General features: G+C 35.9%; 1 protein-coding gene across 1 annotated transcript in view; it reads right to left on the bottom strand.

Annotated features, from left to right (window-relative positions):
* The window catches only part of CDH8 (cadherin 8), a gene marked incomplete at its 3' end in the record, with an annotated part of 356559 nt that overhangs the window by 38797 nt on the left and 298800 nt on the right, over positions 1–18962 (bottom strand). The window contains exon 9 of the mRNA XM_079723723.1: positions 13658–13775. Within this exon, the coding sequence (XP_079579849.1) occupies positions 13658–13775 (118 nt within the window). The remainder of the gene's footprint in view (positions 1–13657; positions 13776–18962) is intronic.

Genomic DNA, 18962 nt, shown 5'->3' with positions numbered 1-18962 from the left:
TTCATCATTGTTGCTTCTGAGAGTACTTTATGTATTAGAAGCCCAAGGAAGTCACAAATTTGTCGGATCAAGGATAATAGAATCACAGCTGGAACAGCCTATGCTTCCTCTCTTTCTTCCAATTTTCTCTGCATCATAACTTTTTCCCTTCTAAGCCCTCTAAGAAAACAAACTGTATATGCTGTATATCAAGAGGCTCAGACCCTCACATTGTAATGTGAATGGTCTTGCTTCTATAAGCCCAGCATCCAATGGACTTAAAAAAGTGGAGCTCGCAGGGACCCAGGGAATTGACTAGTAAATCATGGACTCTACCTGCTTAATCTCCACAGTCTGGTTTTGGCCTTGGTTTCCTAAGTTTCCCCGAATCTCCTAACAAAACTGACTGATGACTTTCCTAACATCTTATTTTGTTCTTTTCATCTTTGCCCTCCTATGGAGCCATAGGTACCCATGGAACAAGCACCGTGGCTGGGTGCTACTCTTAAGAAGGAGAGTCACAGGTGGGAACATCTACATCCCTACTAGCGACAAGTTTTTTTACGTTTTGGAAATTCCTGCTGCCATATCATCTGCACTAATTTGACCCTTCTTATCCCTTTTTGGGATCAGCTTATTGAGACCTAGGATGCATTTCAGGGAAGATTTTATATAGCTAGTTTAACCCCTTAATTTCCATTCCTACCTGCTTCCTTCTTTCCTCTTGTAAGGTCCCACCAACTTTGCTACTTGGTCCACCTGAATTATGGTACTAAAAACCCCACTACTCTCCTGTTCTCTACCACCTGCTCATTCTCATCACCCTTCTGAGGAGGAAAGGCCCTGATGAGAGAAACTTTATGATGCTAAAACTCCATGTTCTATACTTACAAACAAGACCCAGCACATACTCCAGTAACGTATTTCCAGGAGAATCTTGCACAGCCAAGATTTGGATTTTAAATTCTCATTTTACAATTCCAACATTGGAAATTGTGCTTTGAGAGAAATAAGTAATTCCTTGTTAATGGTGCTTTGCTTATTTTGAAAGACATTGTATTAAGGGATTAAGCAAGTGAGTAATATAATAAAAACGATGACTGCCTTTAGAAATGTGCTTCTTTATAGCTTTTACTTATAGAATTTGCTTATACTCTTTATATCCAGCATTATTTTTGTACTTGGGTTCTTGTTCTTTTCCTCCAGTTCTTTTTAGACGCTAATGTGCTTTTCTTCAGGTTTATTAATCAGAATACCATATTGATTGCAATATCTGTGAAATATGGGTGTGTATTATAGTTGAGGGCACATTGTATTTAATTGTCAGCTTTTTAGTGGAACATTATTTTTCTTAGCTGGATATACGTTAATGATACATCTCATTAACAGTATATTATATTTGGTGACATTGAAGTTTTAAGGCATCAGATTAGAGTTTAGGCTTTCAATCAGAAAAAGGCAAAGATAGTGTGTTGGCCTGATATGGTTTCAGGCCATTATGATTGGCTTATCTCCTTGCAAATGATTCACTAGACTATATTGAGGTATAGGTCCAATGCCCTAGTTTAAGTCCCTACTTTGTTCTATATGAACATAATAACCCTAGAAATATCCAAGGAAGAAAAGATACTAATCTAGGTACCGGTCAAGTATTTATGTGCCCCTAACTTTAGATCATGTAAATGTCACATCCTATTACTAAAAAGTATGTAAAAACTGTTTATGTGGAATTGAAGTACTACAAAAGTCCCATTTCCAAAAAATAGTAAATATTTCTAAATGCTTTTTCTTTCCATTTAATGCATTTTAGACTCTTTGTATTAAAAAAAAGTTTAAATGATTTATCTGTGTTCTCCTTGTCCTAATGCACTGTGTATATATTTGAGTGGTTATGTATGATCATTGAATAGGATAATGCAGCAAGATCTTTCACCTGTTTAATTAGACAGTCCTTCCAGATTTTGGCAACATGTTGACTATCAGTCAGTTTTTGTGGCTTTCATTTTTCTATATTTTTTATATCATTTTCTATACCTATATAGAAAGATATCTTTCTATATCTTCACTAAATTTAGGGTGGAAAGTTGTGCAAGACTGAACCAGGTCTTTTAGCCTGATACAAGAGTCACTGTTCTCTTCCTAAGCATAGGAAACAAATGCTTTACTCTGTTTCTTAATAACTCAGTATCATTGTAATGAATTTCAAAGATCATTGTGAGGATCAGACACACACAGTCTAGAATCACACTTGGCATGTAGTAGATGCTCACTAAGCAGTAGGCATAATAATTTTTTGGTAGGCCTGCAATATCTACAGTAAATCATTTGTTTTAGTATTCTTTTTTGATGCTTCCAGGTTTTCTGTAACTATTACTGTGACATCTTCTCTGATGTTTAGCTATTGATTTCTAACGTTCTATAGTTTGAAAAAAGAAAGCACAAGTGTTTGAAAATTATAAATGAAATATCAACAGTTTTACTGAGCAAATGTTCTGGAAGTATAGTGTAAGGCATTGAAAGGCAGCAGGTGCTTCTGGTGAGAATGTAGCTTTAGAAGCTTGGTAGCAAGCTGCATTCTGTACCTGGCAGGTCAGTCAGTGAGCATATCTGCGCTTCAATTTCCTCATCTGTAAAATGGCAATAACAATACTCACCCTGAACATATATAGTAATAGATAGATAGATATTATGTAAATTATCTGAATTAATAGGTGCTCAATAAATTTTAGCTATTTTTTTTGCAATTTGATATATAACCCATGCAGAGTAAGAAAGTACAGATTTGTCTTAAAATAACCACAGGACTTTAAAAAAATATCCTAAACAGAGATGTAAGCATACTTTCTAATCTTTATAATCATTTTTTATATTTCTCAATGAAAGTTATTTTGTAAGCAATTCTGTTTTCATGGTATGTAATGTTAGATTATTCCTTGAAAAAAAAGTTCTTACAAAATTAAACATCCATTTTAGAATAAATATTTTAGAAAGACAGAAAAGTTATAACAGGATTAATATAGCAGTATAGGTTTTCTTCTTGTTTCTTGCCTACCCAGTCAAAATGTGAATTTTATATAATTACCTGCGTACATTTTACTTCTCTTTCTTTAGGCAAAAAAGATAATGAATTCTAGATAATTGTCTCTTAACCATTCTAAAACTTTCTTTATTGAACTTTAGCCTACCAACATTCATAACAAAGGCAAGTTTTATGTCAACTCACAATATGTTTCAGAATATGGCCAAAGTTATTTTTTATTTTTAAGATTTAAAACTGTGCACTAAGAAATTTTAACTATATCTATTACTGGTCTACATAATGTGTAGATCACAATGTTTGTATCGATTTACTTCCTAGGGCCATTAGTAAACTTTGTGTGCATGCATGAGTGTGTGTGGAAAAACCTCTTCAAAGTGTGAGACACATTTTTTATCCTATGAAAAGCATCAAGAATAGATGCAGATATACTCAAAATATGAAGAACTACTTCACTAATTTATTTTTGGGACTCAAGCAAACTCTTATGATCATAGAGTTTATGAATCTCCACAAAATGTCTCACTGCATTTTTCTTTTAAAAACGTTTTTGGTCATGCCCTATTTCTCCTGTAAGTAAACTATTCATATGTTTGATCATTCTTTCTTAACTTCGACAGGCACCTCTACCCAAAACTGTGTTCTTATCTCTGCAAAAGTGAGTTCAAACTCTACCTTTTTGAGAGATTTTTCTGTAAATCAAAACTGAATCCAATAATTAAATACCTTTATAAAACTCCTAACTTTCCTTGTCTCCAGCCTTAGAAGATAAATAGGACTTACCAATTCTGAAATATTGGAACCATGTATCATACATTATTGAGTTATTTTGATGTAGGGGAATAATTTAACTCTATAACATGTCCAGAAACCTGCTCAATGGGTTATATAAAACCTATAATATTGTAGAAGCATATCTTTTAATAATACTATCCAGTATTTTAATGTGGATGAGATTTGGTACAATAATTTCTAATGTAAAGATCACTTTCATTTGCATTATTTCTTTTGAAGGTTGATAAAGACAAAATACGTAGAGTATCTAAGTTCAGGTACTGCCCTTGGCATTTATCCTACATTCTTTCATTTTGCTCATCCCAGCAATTTTGTTTTGACATAGTTAAACACGGTCTGTTACAGAAAGTTAAAAGCCTTGTCCAAAGTCACATCTTCGTTAATTGGTGGATGTGGGACTTGTCTGATTTCAAAGTTTGTACTATTTCTCCTAATACCATGGGTTTGCACGCTCAGTATGTTAGAATAGATGAGTCCTTAGCTCCCAGCCCTAACCTATTCATTTTGTGTGAGAGGAAACTGAAGTCCAGGGAGAAGTATATCACAGTGTGACCTTGATGAAACTAGCAATGCCTGTCTGGCCAGATGAAAGCAGGAAACTCAGAGAAGGATGACTGTGTGCAGCACACCAGGCACCATATCACCCTTTTTTTCAGACTGATTTAAGATGAACAGCCTTCAGAAGTCTGAGAATAATATACTCAAGCAATAGAGGGAGGAAATTCTAGTAGGCAATCTACTAGGATGAAAGCAAAGGCAATGAGTAACCCAAAGAGGTCCAAGGGCAACAATTACTATCTTCCTCTACGAAGTGCATCAGCACATTCATTCTGGTGGCAGCTTAGGGAACAGAACAGGCAACAGATAGAAAATGAATCCAACATGATGTCCTGAAATCAGTACGATACCATCCTCTAGTTGCCAGGGGCCCTCAATAAACATTATACTACATTGAAAGTTAGCTAAAACATGTTAACCGACAGGTCTCTAAACCAGCTATGCATAGCAACTGGAAAAGGCATGAACTATTTACAGGGAGACTTGGACCAAAACTAGAATGGATTCTAATAAACCTGAAAAAATAGAATCATCAGCCCCAGCTCACAGTGCTACAGCACAGATTGCAGTGATGGCTGTGGATCACTGTGAATTTGGAAAGAGCTCACCCAAATTATTTGACTCTGCAAGCAGAAAAGCATTAAAGAGTATAGTTCAGCATAGTTTGTCTAAGCTCAGGAATCACGAGGACACCAATCTGAAACTCACAGGAGAACCATGTGTTCATGACTACAGATGTGTGTCACCACCCCGATCAGCCAAATGCTTTGTAAAGATGGGAGAGGTGGAATCTAGGAAAACCTAACTCTTTATATAGAACCAGTTTCACAAGTTGGGTAAGATTTAAAGGGAACATTGTTTATGACAGTATGGAAACTAGAATGTGTGATCACTCCTCCTCATCTCATAGTATTTTGCAGGCTAGCCTGTGAATTTCTCCATTGTATGACAAAAAGCCATGTTAAATTATAGCTGTTCTCTCTGAGAATTCAAATTAGTATAAGACTGAGTCCTAAGGAGAATGAAAATACTCTGTACAGGAGGACAAAAACAGTGTATATTTGATCCACTGTTTTATTTTGAATTTCCAAAGTAGTGCCTTGCACGTGGTAAGCACTAAATAAATAGGTATTGAATGAATATATGAGTGAATAAAGATATGGTGTGTTATCAATAACCTCAGGGGACAGTGGAGGAGATACTCCTTGACTCAAGACAGATACTCGTGTCCACCTTAGCAGTTATCACAGTCCTGCAGAGAAAAGCAAACCAAACTTCACAGAAACCGTTAAGCACTCCATTGCTCTGCTCACAGATGAGGGGAACCTGGGTTGTTATGAATGACTAGAAATTAGCTAGATGGAAAATAGAGGGAGCAGAGGATGTATTTTCCAGACAAAAGGAAGGGATATAAAAAACATAATTGGTTTTGCGTGTTCAACCTAAAGGATGTATAAGACGGGAACAAGGTAGAAGGGGGAGAGTGATGGAAAATAAAGTTGGGGTGATAGATGTCTCCCGTCGTTGCCTTTTTAAAGCACACTGCTATTGATTTTTTAAAACATGCATTTGAGGTCTCTGTATCTAGTATCTAATATCTTCATAATCTGGCTATTTACTAAGGTGCTACTAGCTCAAAAATTATATCATTCTATCAACTCTTAAATATCCTATTTGCCAATATATAGAGAGCTATATGCAATTGGATCAAGTCCTGTGGAAACCTACAATTTTTAGGTACTCTTTATTTTTTTCCATTGATTATGTTATGGTAATGAGGGTTATATTCAAAGAACAACTTAAGTTACCCAAATACTCTTCTTTTCCTTTTCTCCTTTCCCCCCTGCTTTACTCATGGTCAGTGTTTATCAGTAGGTTCAATTATTGGCCTTTCAGGTAAGGGACAGTTGAACAGCATATAACTACTTATCACCCAAATCCTTATTTTAGGTTCCTTTTTAATATTTTTGTTTGTTACATTGGGTGAATGAAAGAGGCTCAGGGGGCTCACAAATTTGTAGAAGAAGGAGAGAAAGAGAGGAAGGAAACTAGTATTTATTGAGTGCCTTCTATTTACCAGACAGTAAACTTAGCACGTTTTTATGTTTTTATTTAAATTAATATTTTCTTATACAAAACAACATAGGGATAATTATTGCTTTCAGTTTATAGATAAAGGCTCAAGTTTATTCAGTGATTCGTGCAAGTTCTCACAGTTCATGTTCAGAAGTGCTAGGATTCAAAACTAAATATTATTAACCAGGAAGCTTGTGCTATTCTGTATTCCACAAGGGCTCTCTCTTTTATCATTCATTCTAATTCATCCAAAGTCAACTTTTTAAATGTTTATCTATGCAAGTGTCCCCTTTACTGTTTCCAAATTATTTCTCTGCCTTCTCTATACACTTTAATAAACTGAAGGATCCAAAGCACATGGTGTGATATTCGGGTCACATCCCTAGACAGAATGCCACATATGCCTAATGTTGTGTCTATAAAGTGCTCAAATTAATTCAAAATGCAAACTTCTGTGCTGAAAAGAGATGAAATGATTGTCAACTACATTTAATACTTTTTTAGAAAAGGAAAATTTGCATAGACTGACAGCTCATTTTGTTTCCACATCCAATTTTAATATCTGGTTGTTCTTACCAAAGGACAGTCATGTTTATTTGGCACACACAAAATCCCCAGGCCTATTTTTATGCTTGCAAATAGATGATAAATCAGTAAATAACATTATTCTTTAATGACACAAAGAACAAAGTGGTCCCAATAAGATTTGATAAATTTTTTAAAAAGTTCTCTGAGTAATTCTTTTTACTTCCCCTAATGTTCAATGTATTCCTTTATTGTTCTATTTTTCTTTTGAAGCAAAATTCTCAAAAAAAAAAGTTTCTATGCCATAAGGTATCTTTAAGATAACTGAGATAACTTCAAGATAACTAACCATGTGCCCATGTATCTCTTCATTTTTCTCTTTCAAAAATCCTCAGAATTAGAATTCTCTGTAAGTACCAGAAAAGATTGCTAGCAAATAGACAGCAAAGCTCTGAATCAATTCATAACTTTGAATAGCATATGGACAACACATATGAGCATATGCGGTGTATCTAAATTACATCCATAGGAGTCAGCAATCTCAGAACTAAATTGTCTTCTATAACATACACTGAAAAATAGATACTGTGCTGTGCTATGTCTGACCAGAGCAATAATTTTAGGATTTTCCGTTTTTGCAAAGGAAATTCTTAGCTTCTGAGGGTACTCTTGTATTATGATTTAAAAAAAACAAACAAACATACAAAAAAGATTCTGAGACGATACAAAATAACAAGAGTTTTCTAAAAACTACTTAAGCAAAGAAAATCTAGTTTTCCGAACCAAGCTATACAGTCACACTCAACTCAGAAAGTGGAAGCACAGATCTGTTATCTAGTTTTCTTAGCTTGTACATCGTCCTTAATTACAGTTTAAACGACAAAATGAAACATAAATGGCTTTTTATCAACGAAACATTGCTGGAAGCATAAACAATAAATTATGAATTACTGAAGCAGAAGCCTTTTTGGATCATGTATGCATAATGCTATTCTGCATATTCGGAATCCCAGTTGGCCCTTCTGTTTCATGCAAATTGAGCACCACCTTTTATGATTTAACACTGAGGAAAAACACCTTACTTCATATGGGTAAAAGCTAACACCATATATGAAAGAGACCTCTTATCAATGTTTGATGCTGTGGAAAAGTCTATGTGAGCAGAGTAGATAGGGTCACCATATTAGAAGCATGCGTGTATAGGTATTCACTATCACACTCAGCCAAGCACACAGTTTTCACTTGATGCTTAGGTATGGTAGCCTGAGGAACCCAATAATAATGAATCCTTTGTCACTGAGGGATGGAGGGTTTTTTTTTTTTTTTTTTTTTGCGGCACGCGGGCCTCTCACTGTTGTGGCCTCTCCCGTTGTGGAGCACAGGTTCAGGACGCACAGGCTCAGCGGCCATGGCTCATGGGCCTAGCTGCTCCGCGGCATGTGGGATCTTCCTGGACCGGGGCATGAACCCGTGTCCCCTGCATCGGCAGGCGGACTCTCAACCACTGCACCACCAGGGAGGTCCGGATGGAAGCTTTTTAAAGACCACTTGAGGAAAGAGATATTATTTAGGAAAGTCTTCTGTTCGTTGCAAAGCAACTTGGTGTAATGGAAGAATTTAACGAGACTGGTGGTGTCCAGAAAGAGGACAGTTGGCTTACCAAGGTCCTCTTTGCTGTGTGGATAATCAAGGAAGGCTTTTCAGGTCTAATTCAGCCCAGATGGGGCACAGCTGGCTTAAGGTGGAGGAACAAGGGACTCTGTCTGCCTGGAAACCTAAATCCTGAATACAGGAGAGGTGTGCCTGAGGGTTCAGCTGGAGAGAGGATGGAGGGCAGAGGATCAGCTCTGGCTGGCTTGGAATGTGGGAAACCCACTTCCACTTTCAAGAAGTAAATTTTAGTTTTGGGACAAGAGGCGTCTGAATTAAGTTGACATTATTCAAAAAAGCAAAGGAAGACTCTAATTTTCCAGCTTATACAAAATGATTCCCACAGAGTCTGTGTGTTGGGAGGTTGTGGATGATTTAAAACAACTTGATATGCTAGAATGGAATGTCATCTTAACAAATTGGAAATTGGGATTAGCCATTTTATGGAGTAAGCTGAGTTTAATATTGGCAAAGGAGAGAGAAAAAAATAAAAGCCTGCATATTTAAAACCAGGTCCAGGAATCCCAGCTACTTCGTGGCTGGTAAATATTTTCGTTCTTTCCCCACCTTCTTATCTTCCTATTTTTTTCCCTTTTATGTTCCTATGATAATGCCCTTTAGACTGCAATACATTGCAATGCGTACTAGTGAGGATCACTAGTTTCACAACTACCAGTGAGGCCAAATTCAGAACTACGGTACAACATTCAAAAATCAACAGTTAAAGCTGCAAAGGGACCTGGTTGAGAATGATAAGCCATCTCTTCCATGAGGAGATGGAACATAGCATGGAAATTTAGGAACTAATGGATTCACATAAATAGGATCTTGTCCCATTTCATGATGAGTATTTTCCTATGTGCTAGACATTGGGATAATAGCTGTCTAAGCCCTCGGTTACTCATATCCATCAAAGCACACCTAAGGGGTAGATAGGTAGTATCTGGTATTACAGATGACGAAACTGAGGCTTAAAATAACTTGCCTGTAGTCAGTATTCTCACAAGGGATGTTTCTACAGGATAAAAAGACATGAAACACATAGTGATTGAAGTTGGCCATTGAGTTGAGATGGAAACCCCACCAAAAAAACCATGAATTATATTCTAACAGGTAACCATGGAATGGGTATTGAGATAACCCAAGACACACTTATTTCAAAGCTCTAATCACCATCTCCATTATCTAAATTAATTATCACAATCATGCCTTTAGAGTGAGGTTCTTGTTAATAGAATTTTGGTTAAAAAAGAGTCATCAAGAGGAGAAAATAAAAAAAACATTAGTGTCATCAGATATTCTGCTTCCCCCTCTGTCTTTCCTTAAGCCTAATCAAGCTAAGGCCAAGTCTATGTCTTTCCTTCCCACAGACCCTCTTTAGGGCAGAGTTTTATGTTTATCCTTATTTCTCTATACATGTGATTCAAATATTTCAGTATAAAACATGAAGACTCCCATTTCTCCAGCCTGCTTTCTGGCAATTTCAATCAAATCTTTTAACTACAGCGTGCAGGCTGGCGAAGATCATGTTTCTGCCAACCTCAAATTTTCTTCATGCAAGAGATTTCTGTATCTGGAGAAGGTTCATTTATCTTCCCTGACTTGTTAATATGTAATTGCTGAGTATCTTCTGTTTTCACAATTAGAATGGAAGCCACTACTGAAATGCTGTCAGTCAAACTCCTTTTGTTTATAAATTCATCCAACTGGAAGATGAAGAAACCGATGTCTGAGCTGTATAATTGAGAAGATTCAAGGTGTTGTGGTTGTTTGGTGTGTACATGTGATGTGAGAGACTCATCACATTTTTTTTTTTGCGGTACACAGCCCTCTCACTGCTGTGGCCTCTCCCATTGCGGAGCACAGGCTCCGGATGCGCAGGCTCAGCGGCCATGGCTCACGGGCCCTGCTGCTCCACGGCATGTGGGATCCTCCCGGACCGGGGCATGAACCCGTGTCCCCTGCATCGGCAGGTGGACTCTCAACCACTGCGCCACCAGGGAAGTCCTTATCACATTTTTGACCTTTGTTTTCACCTTTATCTGTATTGAAGTTTGCTTTCGTATTCTGGCAGAAATATAATTCTCATATATTCAGAAAGAGAATTATTTATGAAATCACTCAACTGTATAGGAGACAAGAGACAGTTAATTTCTATCTCATTTTGTTTTTGATTATGAATTAGTCAGCTGAAAATTTCAGAAGGACCAAGCTGTATGAGGAGAATGATCACAGCAACTTCGAACTGAAAGACATGCTGCAAGTTTCTTAGAAAATGCCAAATACTGAAACCATCTCCCTTAAAGATCCAATTAAAAAGAGGGTTCATCCACCTATCAGTTATGGATTTGAATATATTGGCTCTCTCAAAATATTAACCTTCATCTGGTGGGCTAGGACTTGTAAATCATGAAGTTCTCAGTGGAGAAACATCAGCTATTGACCATTTTAAAGTCCATCTGAAGAAGGAAAAACAATTCTGCATATGAGTTTATCATTTGATTCTCTCATGTTTCAATCATAAAATATACCATAGTTTTAAAATAAATAATGTCTAGTATTTGAGTTTTTTTGGTTGTTTTGTGTTTTCTCATCATTAATAAGGAGTAACAGGCTCACAAGACATCTTTTTATCTACCTTCTTATCAATATATCTCCACCATTTTAAACCTGACAACTTCTTTCCATTGCTTTGTTTCTAAATGTTAAGAGGAGACAAACTGTGTTTATTTCCTACTTTCATGGAAACTATCCAGATGCCAAAAAAGTGAAACAAAACTCATGCATGTCTGATCCAGGAAAAGGAAGATAGAGTATAAACTTGACATATCAGTTCCAAAGACCTGTGTTCATGATTTATTCTATGGAGATGTTGAATATTTGGATCCTAAATCCAAAATCACAGAGAACATATGTCATAGTTTCCACAAGACAGTCCTGGTTTATGGTGTTTCTAGGCATAAATATAAATATAAATATAAACATAAATAGCAACGCCTTTCACTTTAAAAAATATCCCAGTTGGGACAATATATGGTCACTCTTTGCAAAATAAATCAACACATAATTTTAAATAAACAATCATGGCACAGAGAGTGTTCTTTCTGTCCATTTTGTGATACCTAGCATCTTTTTTTTTGCAATTATTTCACACACACACACCTGTGAGGTAACTCAAAACTTAAATCCTGTTTTCTAGTTTCAAGATAAAACAGATAATCCACATGCCTTTAAATATTCTACTACAGGGTTTATTGAAATGTGTGATGCGGCACGAAGAGTTTTCCTAGGTGTACAAACTTTTACTTTGTACTAATTCTAAAAATTGGAGAAAACACTTGAAATTCATCCACTGTAGGACTAATATCTCCTCTTTAAAGGGTTTAGGGCATAATAAATATAGTACAAAACTACACTTTCACAGGCACCCAGTAACTACCTCTCATTCATCCAACATATGTTTACGCAGTGTTTTTGACGGGCCGTACCTGTAATGGGCACATCTTGAAATTGCAGAATGCACAGAAAGCGCCAAGGAGCTCAGACCTTTGGGATGGGAAAACACTTCTTCCCAGAGAGTCTTTAAATGTAGGGCATTTGATATGCAAAAATAATGACTAATACCTATTAGCTCACAATCAAAGTAATAAGCATGGCTCACACTTCTGCACAGACTTTCAGCTCAGTTTGGAATTGCCGAGGGGGCTCTCATTTTAGGCATGGTCACAGGACTTCCACAAAAAAAGAAATGTTGTCAGTGTTATCCAAAAAACAAAGACAATGTACTTGGATGAGCGCTCCTAATTCAGGGGGGCTAACACATGTAACTCCTCTATTGAGGAGAAAGATCAAGATTTCATTTCCTTAATGTTTATAATAGTGGAAGCCAGCTGAATGAGTAATATCTATATAATAGCTTTCTCATTTCCTTTTCTGTGATGCATCCACTTTATCAAAGCATCCCCAAAGAACTAAGTAGCATTTTGTTAAAGGGTAAGGCCAGAATATATTTAACAAGAGCCATAAAATGTTATTTCACTTTATAAAGGAAGTTTTACCAAAACTCACTACCTCCTTGAAACAGAACAGAGAAAATGAACCAAATGTCATAAGCCAAATTTTACTCTTCAAATAGAGCATAGTTTTTATATAGACCATTCATAAATCTAAACAAATGCCTATAGTAAAGCCAGAGGACAGCCCCAGATGATACATTTATTCTGCTAGTCATTCTAAAACCGCTGAAACTAAGGCTTAAATACTTCTGAGCCAAAACAGACAGCTAAAATTCCTTGTTAAATGTACAGCAGCTTAGTAACGAAAAATGCACAGATGAGATAGACTTTTTAAAAATGATCTATGACCTTCATATGTAATAGACAATAGTTAAGGGAAATGGTTAATCCGAGCTTGGTTCTCAAGAAATAATGAAATGGATTAAATGTTTTCTGTGAGTAGAAGACTTAACAATAAAATCAGTTCATATTAGCTCCAAAATAATACTGATAAGGAGTGTCCTTCAAGAAGGATTTTCTGATCTAATTGCTATTGTCAAAGCTGGTACAGGCTTAAAACAAATACCTCTAATGTGTACCCACAAGCCAGACGAAATTAGAATAGGCTTTCCCTAAAGACTTGGTAAACATTCAATTAAAACTTAACAACTGCAAAGTATAAGCCAGCCCCTCCTCTATCAGATATCTCCGTATAATGTACTTGGATAACATCAGATATCTCAGTAAAATTACTGGAACTTTCACAGGGGTTAAATCTTACTGTCCATTTTTTTTTAAAGTAAGGTGATTGAGGTATTCCCAGGGATAAAATTAACTTGCACATTCACAATTCCCTTATCTATTGTTTCAATATTGGAAAGAGGAAGTGATGTAATTACCATGCCTTTAGGCTGATAAGCTAAGTTTCAACTGCTCATAGGTGAAGAAAAATTATTTTACTGATATTTTCAGTCAAATTATGAAATCACATCCTATTTTCCAATGTATATTCTACCCTGTTTCACAATGCTAATGTATTTACCTTCATTTTTCTTGATGGTAAAATTCGGATTGTTGACCATTTCTGGAAGAAGACTGTATAAGAAATAATGTCCGTTTTTGGGATCATCTTTGTCCATGGCACTCACTGTTTGAATGACCTGTAACATAAAACTTGACGTCAGCACTTCTGATGACATCAGAGGGCTTGCACTGCCTTTAAAAGCTGAGTGACATTCCTTTAGTAGAGTGATACTTTGGTCCAAGGAATATTTTTCAGTTTTCTAAGTTGTTATGGATGGTTCACACCAAGAATAAGGAGAAACATTCATCACTTTAAAACCTAGCTTTGATAAGTTGATGAAAATTAGGGTCATTACTTTTGTGTCCATTTGGTATCTGTGGCTTGAAATAGCAAATTTAAGGGTATTTGAAAATTCCACTGGGCAATTACAGGCTTCTTTCCATTTTGAGTACGTACGGGCTTCTAGAATGAAATTTGGAGTTGTTACAGTGATTGTAGTGTGGCTCTTGGGAGGATCTTGGAGGTAAAGTACCTAAATCTTGAATCCTCACAACTCCTCTTTCATTTTACTCATTAGGTTACAAGTGTTTGCCAAATAGAATGTTCCTCGGCACAAACATCACTGCCACAAACCTTTCTAAAGAGATGCATCTCTTCCCTCCCAGTAATGAATACTGTTTTTAAAGCTAGTGGATAACACATGCAAACAATGCTTTGGAGTGTATCCTGAGATGAATAAATTATAGGGATTAGAAGAATTACTACCCTGCAGAGAACTGTTTGGATAGATACACATACTCAGAATTGGTGCCAGTTGAATGTGCTTATTTCATTTGCAAAGCTGCATTAACTTAGTGCTAAGTTGTTCCTTGGGATGTCAGAGAATTAGCTTAATAATTCATATTTATGAGTCTGTGATATTAATAACTTCAATATGAAACACTGGGCAACAGCTAATGTAGTAAAAATTATAGCTTAAACTACTACTGTAAATAGTTACAACATAATTTCTACCAAAAAAAAATGCCTATGAAGCATGACAGTCAAGGGTATAATCAGATTTATCATAAAAAATTAACAGGGAAATACTCTCAGGTTTGTGAAATTTAGGGAATTATGATGCCTAGTGTTATGTCAGTTTGAACAATTATGTGCCATTGAACTTTGCCAGTATCATTAAAGAGAAAAAAAATGGATCACTTCTTTTTGAGAAAGAGACATCATTACCTTGTAACTTATCACCTAAATAAGATGAGAACCACAATTTAAAAACATTTTCAATAGCTGTGAAGTTTTGCATTGTTATCACCCACATGCTATACGATAAGCAGTGCATCAAGGTTATTTGGGGCATAAATGAAATAACTTCTCTCATTTTCTATTTCTCCATTTTTGTAAATGGAACATATTCCTACTTTGTAGGTGTTTTACTCTTGCTAAAGACCTTGTAAAATGTCTTATAATTGTACTTAGCTTCAGTAACAATATAACAAAAAATAGCACAAAATATAACTCGTGGTGAAGACAGTGAGATAGTCATTAAGTTGATGGACTCTAAAATAAAGCTGCCTTGACAGAAGTCATAGTCTTATCCTTTACTCATTGCATGAAATGGAGGGATTTACTTAACTCTTTGAAACTCAGTATTCCTAAATTTTAAATAAAAAAATACTTTTCTCATAGGGTCATTTTAATTCTTTATGTAAATTCATGTCAATCTGTTAATATAGTGTCTGGTTCCTAGTAACTGTTCAATGAGTATTAGTCATCATCATTATTTATTATTTTTTGTTAAGGTCACTACCATTTATTCATGACATAGCACATTGATAAGTGTAACAACTTAGATGTTACACAAACAGGGGCCTCGCTTCCATCAGATTAGGTGGGAAAGCAATTATATTTACTATATCTAAACAACTAGCATATTTGCCTTGACATTTAGGTGCAGAGAGATTCCTTGGGCCTCTAGTTTTATAAAGAAGAAAGAATTAAAGTACAAGGGAAAAAACTGTGAAACACAGATGACTCTTTTATAGACAACCTACATGTACAAATATTTAACAGAATAATTTGACAAGAGCCTTCTTTTAGGCAGTTATGAAGAACAAAGGGGGAAAAGTTACTTGTGAGCACATGTAGCATCGTCTTCTCCCTTTACCCAATTTTGTTTCAAAAAGACTTCTATTCCCAAGTGCACCTGTTGAAGAAATCATTCCTGAAGTGTGTGAGCACATGTGAAGAAAAAGAGCAAACAAAGAAAGGATGTCTCCACAGTGGCTGTATCAATTTACACCCACCAGCAGTGCAAGAGGGTTCCCTTTTCTCCACACCCTCTCCAGCATTTATTGTTTGTAGATTTTTTGATGATGGCCATTCTGACCAGTGTGGAGGTTCCTTAAAAAACTAAAAACAGAACTACTGTATGACCCAGCAATCCCACTACTGGGCATATACCCTGAAAAAAACATAATTCAAAAGAGTCATGTACCAAAATGTTCACTGCAGCTCTATTTACAATAGCCAGGACATGGAAGCAACCTAAGTGTCCATCGACAGATGAATGGATAAAGAAGATGTGGCACATATATGCAATGGAGTATTACTCAGCCATAAAAAGGAACGAAATTGAGTTATTTGTAGTGAGGTGGATGGACCTAGAGTCTGTCATACAGAGTGAAGTAAGTCAGAAAGAGAAAAACAAATACCGTATGCTAACACATATATATGGAATCTAAGGGGGAAAAAAGGGTTATGAAGAACCTAGGGGCCAGATGGGAATAAAGACACAGACCTACTAGAGAATGGACTTGAGGACATGGGGAGGGGGAAGGGTAAGCTATGACAGAAGAGAGTGGCATGGACATATTTACACTACCAAATGTAAAATAGATAGCTAGTGGGAAGCAGCCGCATAGCACAGGGAGATCAGCTCGGTGCTTTGTGACCACCTAGAGGGGTGGGACAGGGAGGGTGGGAGGGAGGGAGACACAAGAGGGAAGAGATATGGGAACATACGTATATGTATAACTGATTCACTTTGTTATAAAGCAGAAACTAACACACCATTGTAAAGCAATTATACTCCAATAAAGAAATTTTTAAAAAAACACATGAAAAGATGCTCAACATCACTAAAAAAAAATAAATAAATAAGAGGATGTCTTATATTCTGGGGTGGGAATCATTCGTAACTAAGAGCATTCTTAAGGTGTATTTAATGCATGGAGCTCCTACAAGCAATACCATTTCTAATATTTCTAAGTCATCTGTATGAAAAAGACTCATACGTGCTGGTGAGTGAATCTACATGTTACGCTCTCACAACCAAAAGAGGCAATAATTTAGCTTACCTGAAGTACATGAGTATAATTACCTGTCATACCACATCTCAGAAGTTTGGTCTAAATATTACATCTGCAATAAATATTTTTTCCACCATTTATTTAAGCCAGGAAATCTGTTAAGACATGCAACTTCTTGAGCTTGCTGAACCAAAAAGTCTTGGGACAGGGCCTAGAAATCTGCATTTTAAAGCCTTGTAGGTGATTCTGATGCATGCTTAAGTCTGGGATCCACTCTTTTGAGTCAAGGGAGAAGATTGGTGTCCATAGGTCTCTTACTACTGTTCATTAGAAGAGTTTGTACTGTCAAGTTCACATCAAAATCAGTGCATGATGTGTTGGGAAAAAAGTGATGAAATGTTGAATCTTTAAATTAACTTCCAAATATCCTATGAACTGGCTATGGTTAAGACTTTGGTTTAAACCATTTTTGACACTTCATTTTATTTTAATGCAATGGCCACTGTCTGATCATTTTCTCTGAGAGTAGATGCCTGGAAATCACTTGAAGGACTTTATGCTACTAAAATGTGTTAAGTTACCCATATTTAAAAGGCTAAAATTTTCATTGATGTAATAACATCTGAACACATTTGGCTTTAAACAACAGAAGAAAAAGAATAGATTTATTCAAGGAAGTGCACCTCCACACAAGCAGATTTTATAGGTACACTGAGTTGATGGCAAATGAAAACTGCATGCATTTCCCACTGTGAGCTACTTTGACATCAGCTGATTTTTAAGTAATTGTACAACTATTTCATGAAAATGATATAAAAATTTCTGAAGAGGTCATAGATTTTTAGTAGTAAATATACAGCATTTAGCTTAAATATTTTCCTTTCTAGCAATAAAGTTAGGATGCAGTTGAAAAATCTAATGCTTGATAACTTATTGTGGATTAATTTCAAGGGAAGGTAAAAGCTAATATACTTCTCTATCAGAAAAACAAAGCATATCTGAGATCGGGCATAGGGAAATGAATTTCAGGGCCATACTTGAATTTCCATGGGAGCAGACTCTGATCTGTTTCTTGAGAGTACTGATTTGAAATCAAATGACCTTTCTAAGCGTAAAACTGAAAAGAAATGTTTTTTTAGAACTGTCGGCCATATCATAATTCTGACTCTTTAAAAAAACTATTCATTGTTTATCAATAATGCTAAACCTCAGTTACAGTGCTTTAATTAACATAGTTTATTAAACATTATTTTAGATTTTTATAGTAACTCAAAAGTAATTAATAATAGTAGGTTTCACTGTCATTATTAACTTTTCAAAAGGCAAGCAGCCAACAAACAAACACATTTCTGATTATCTGATCTATTGACAACCTTAAAACTCTCTTGGAATCTATTAGAATATCCCCTGTGAGTTCCTGTAGTTATTGTTCATTGATTTGTTCTTAGATGATGATTTGGGTTTTTTTTCCCCCCTCTCACTGCTAATTAGAACAGTGTCTGGCACATAGCTTTTTAATAAGTATTGTCTAAATGAATAAATGAATGGATGAATAAATAAATCATGTCAGGCATGTTTTAGCATCACCACTAATTCTTATGTAACTTTGAGAGGTAGGTAGGAAGAGACTTATTAGAACTCTAGTGCATCAAAGACATTGTAACATCTGATCCCAAGTAAATTGGATAACAAACTCCCTACATCTTCCTGCTCCGCCTGTCAGACTGCCTCAAAATCTTGTTGGCATTCATATCTTCCACACATGTACTTCAGTTAAATTGGGGCTTAGACTTCCAGTATTTTGGAGAGTGCATAAAGATGAACTTATCCATTCTTGACATTCATGTTCTTTGCTTTATGGATATTAAGGTTCCCTTTTGATTTCGAAGGTGGTGGAAAGAGAGTGAGTGAGGAGACATCAAAGGCAGTACAGCATAATTTTTGGTTTTCTATTCATTCTTTTGCCTATTATTGATAGTTTATTTCTGGTTACCAATGTAAACGTTCCTGAAATACTA

Source organism: Hyperoodon ampullatus, assembly GCF_949752795.1.
Source record: "Hyperoodon ampullatus genome assembly, chromosome: 18".
Taxonomy (NCBI): Eukaryota; Metazoa; Chordata; class Mammalia; order Artiodactyla; family Ziphiidae; genus Hyperoodon; species Hyperoodon ampullatus.
This window is presented reverse-complemented; position numbering and strand designations above follow the sequence as displayed.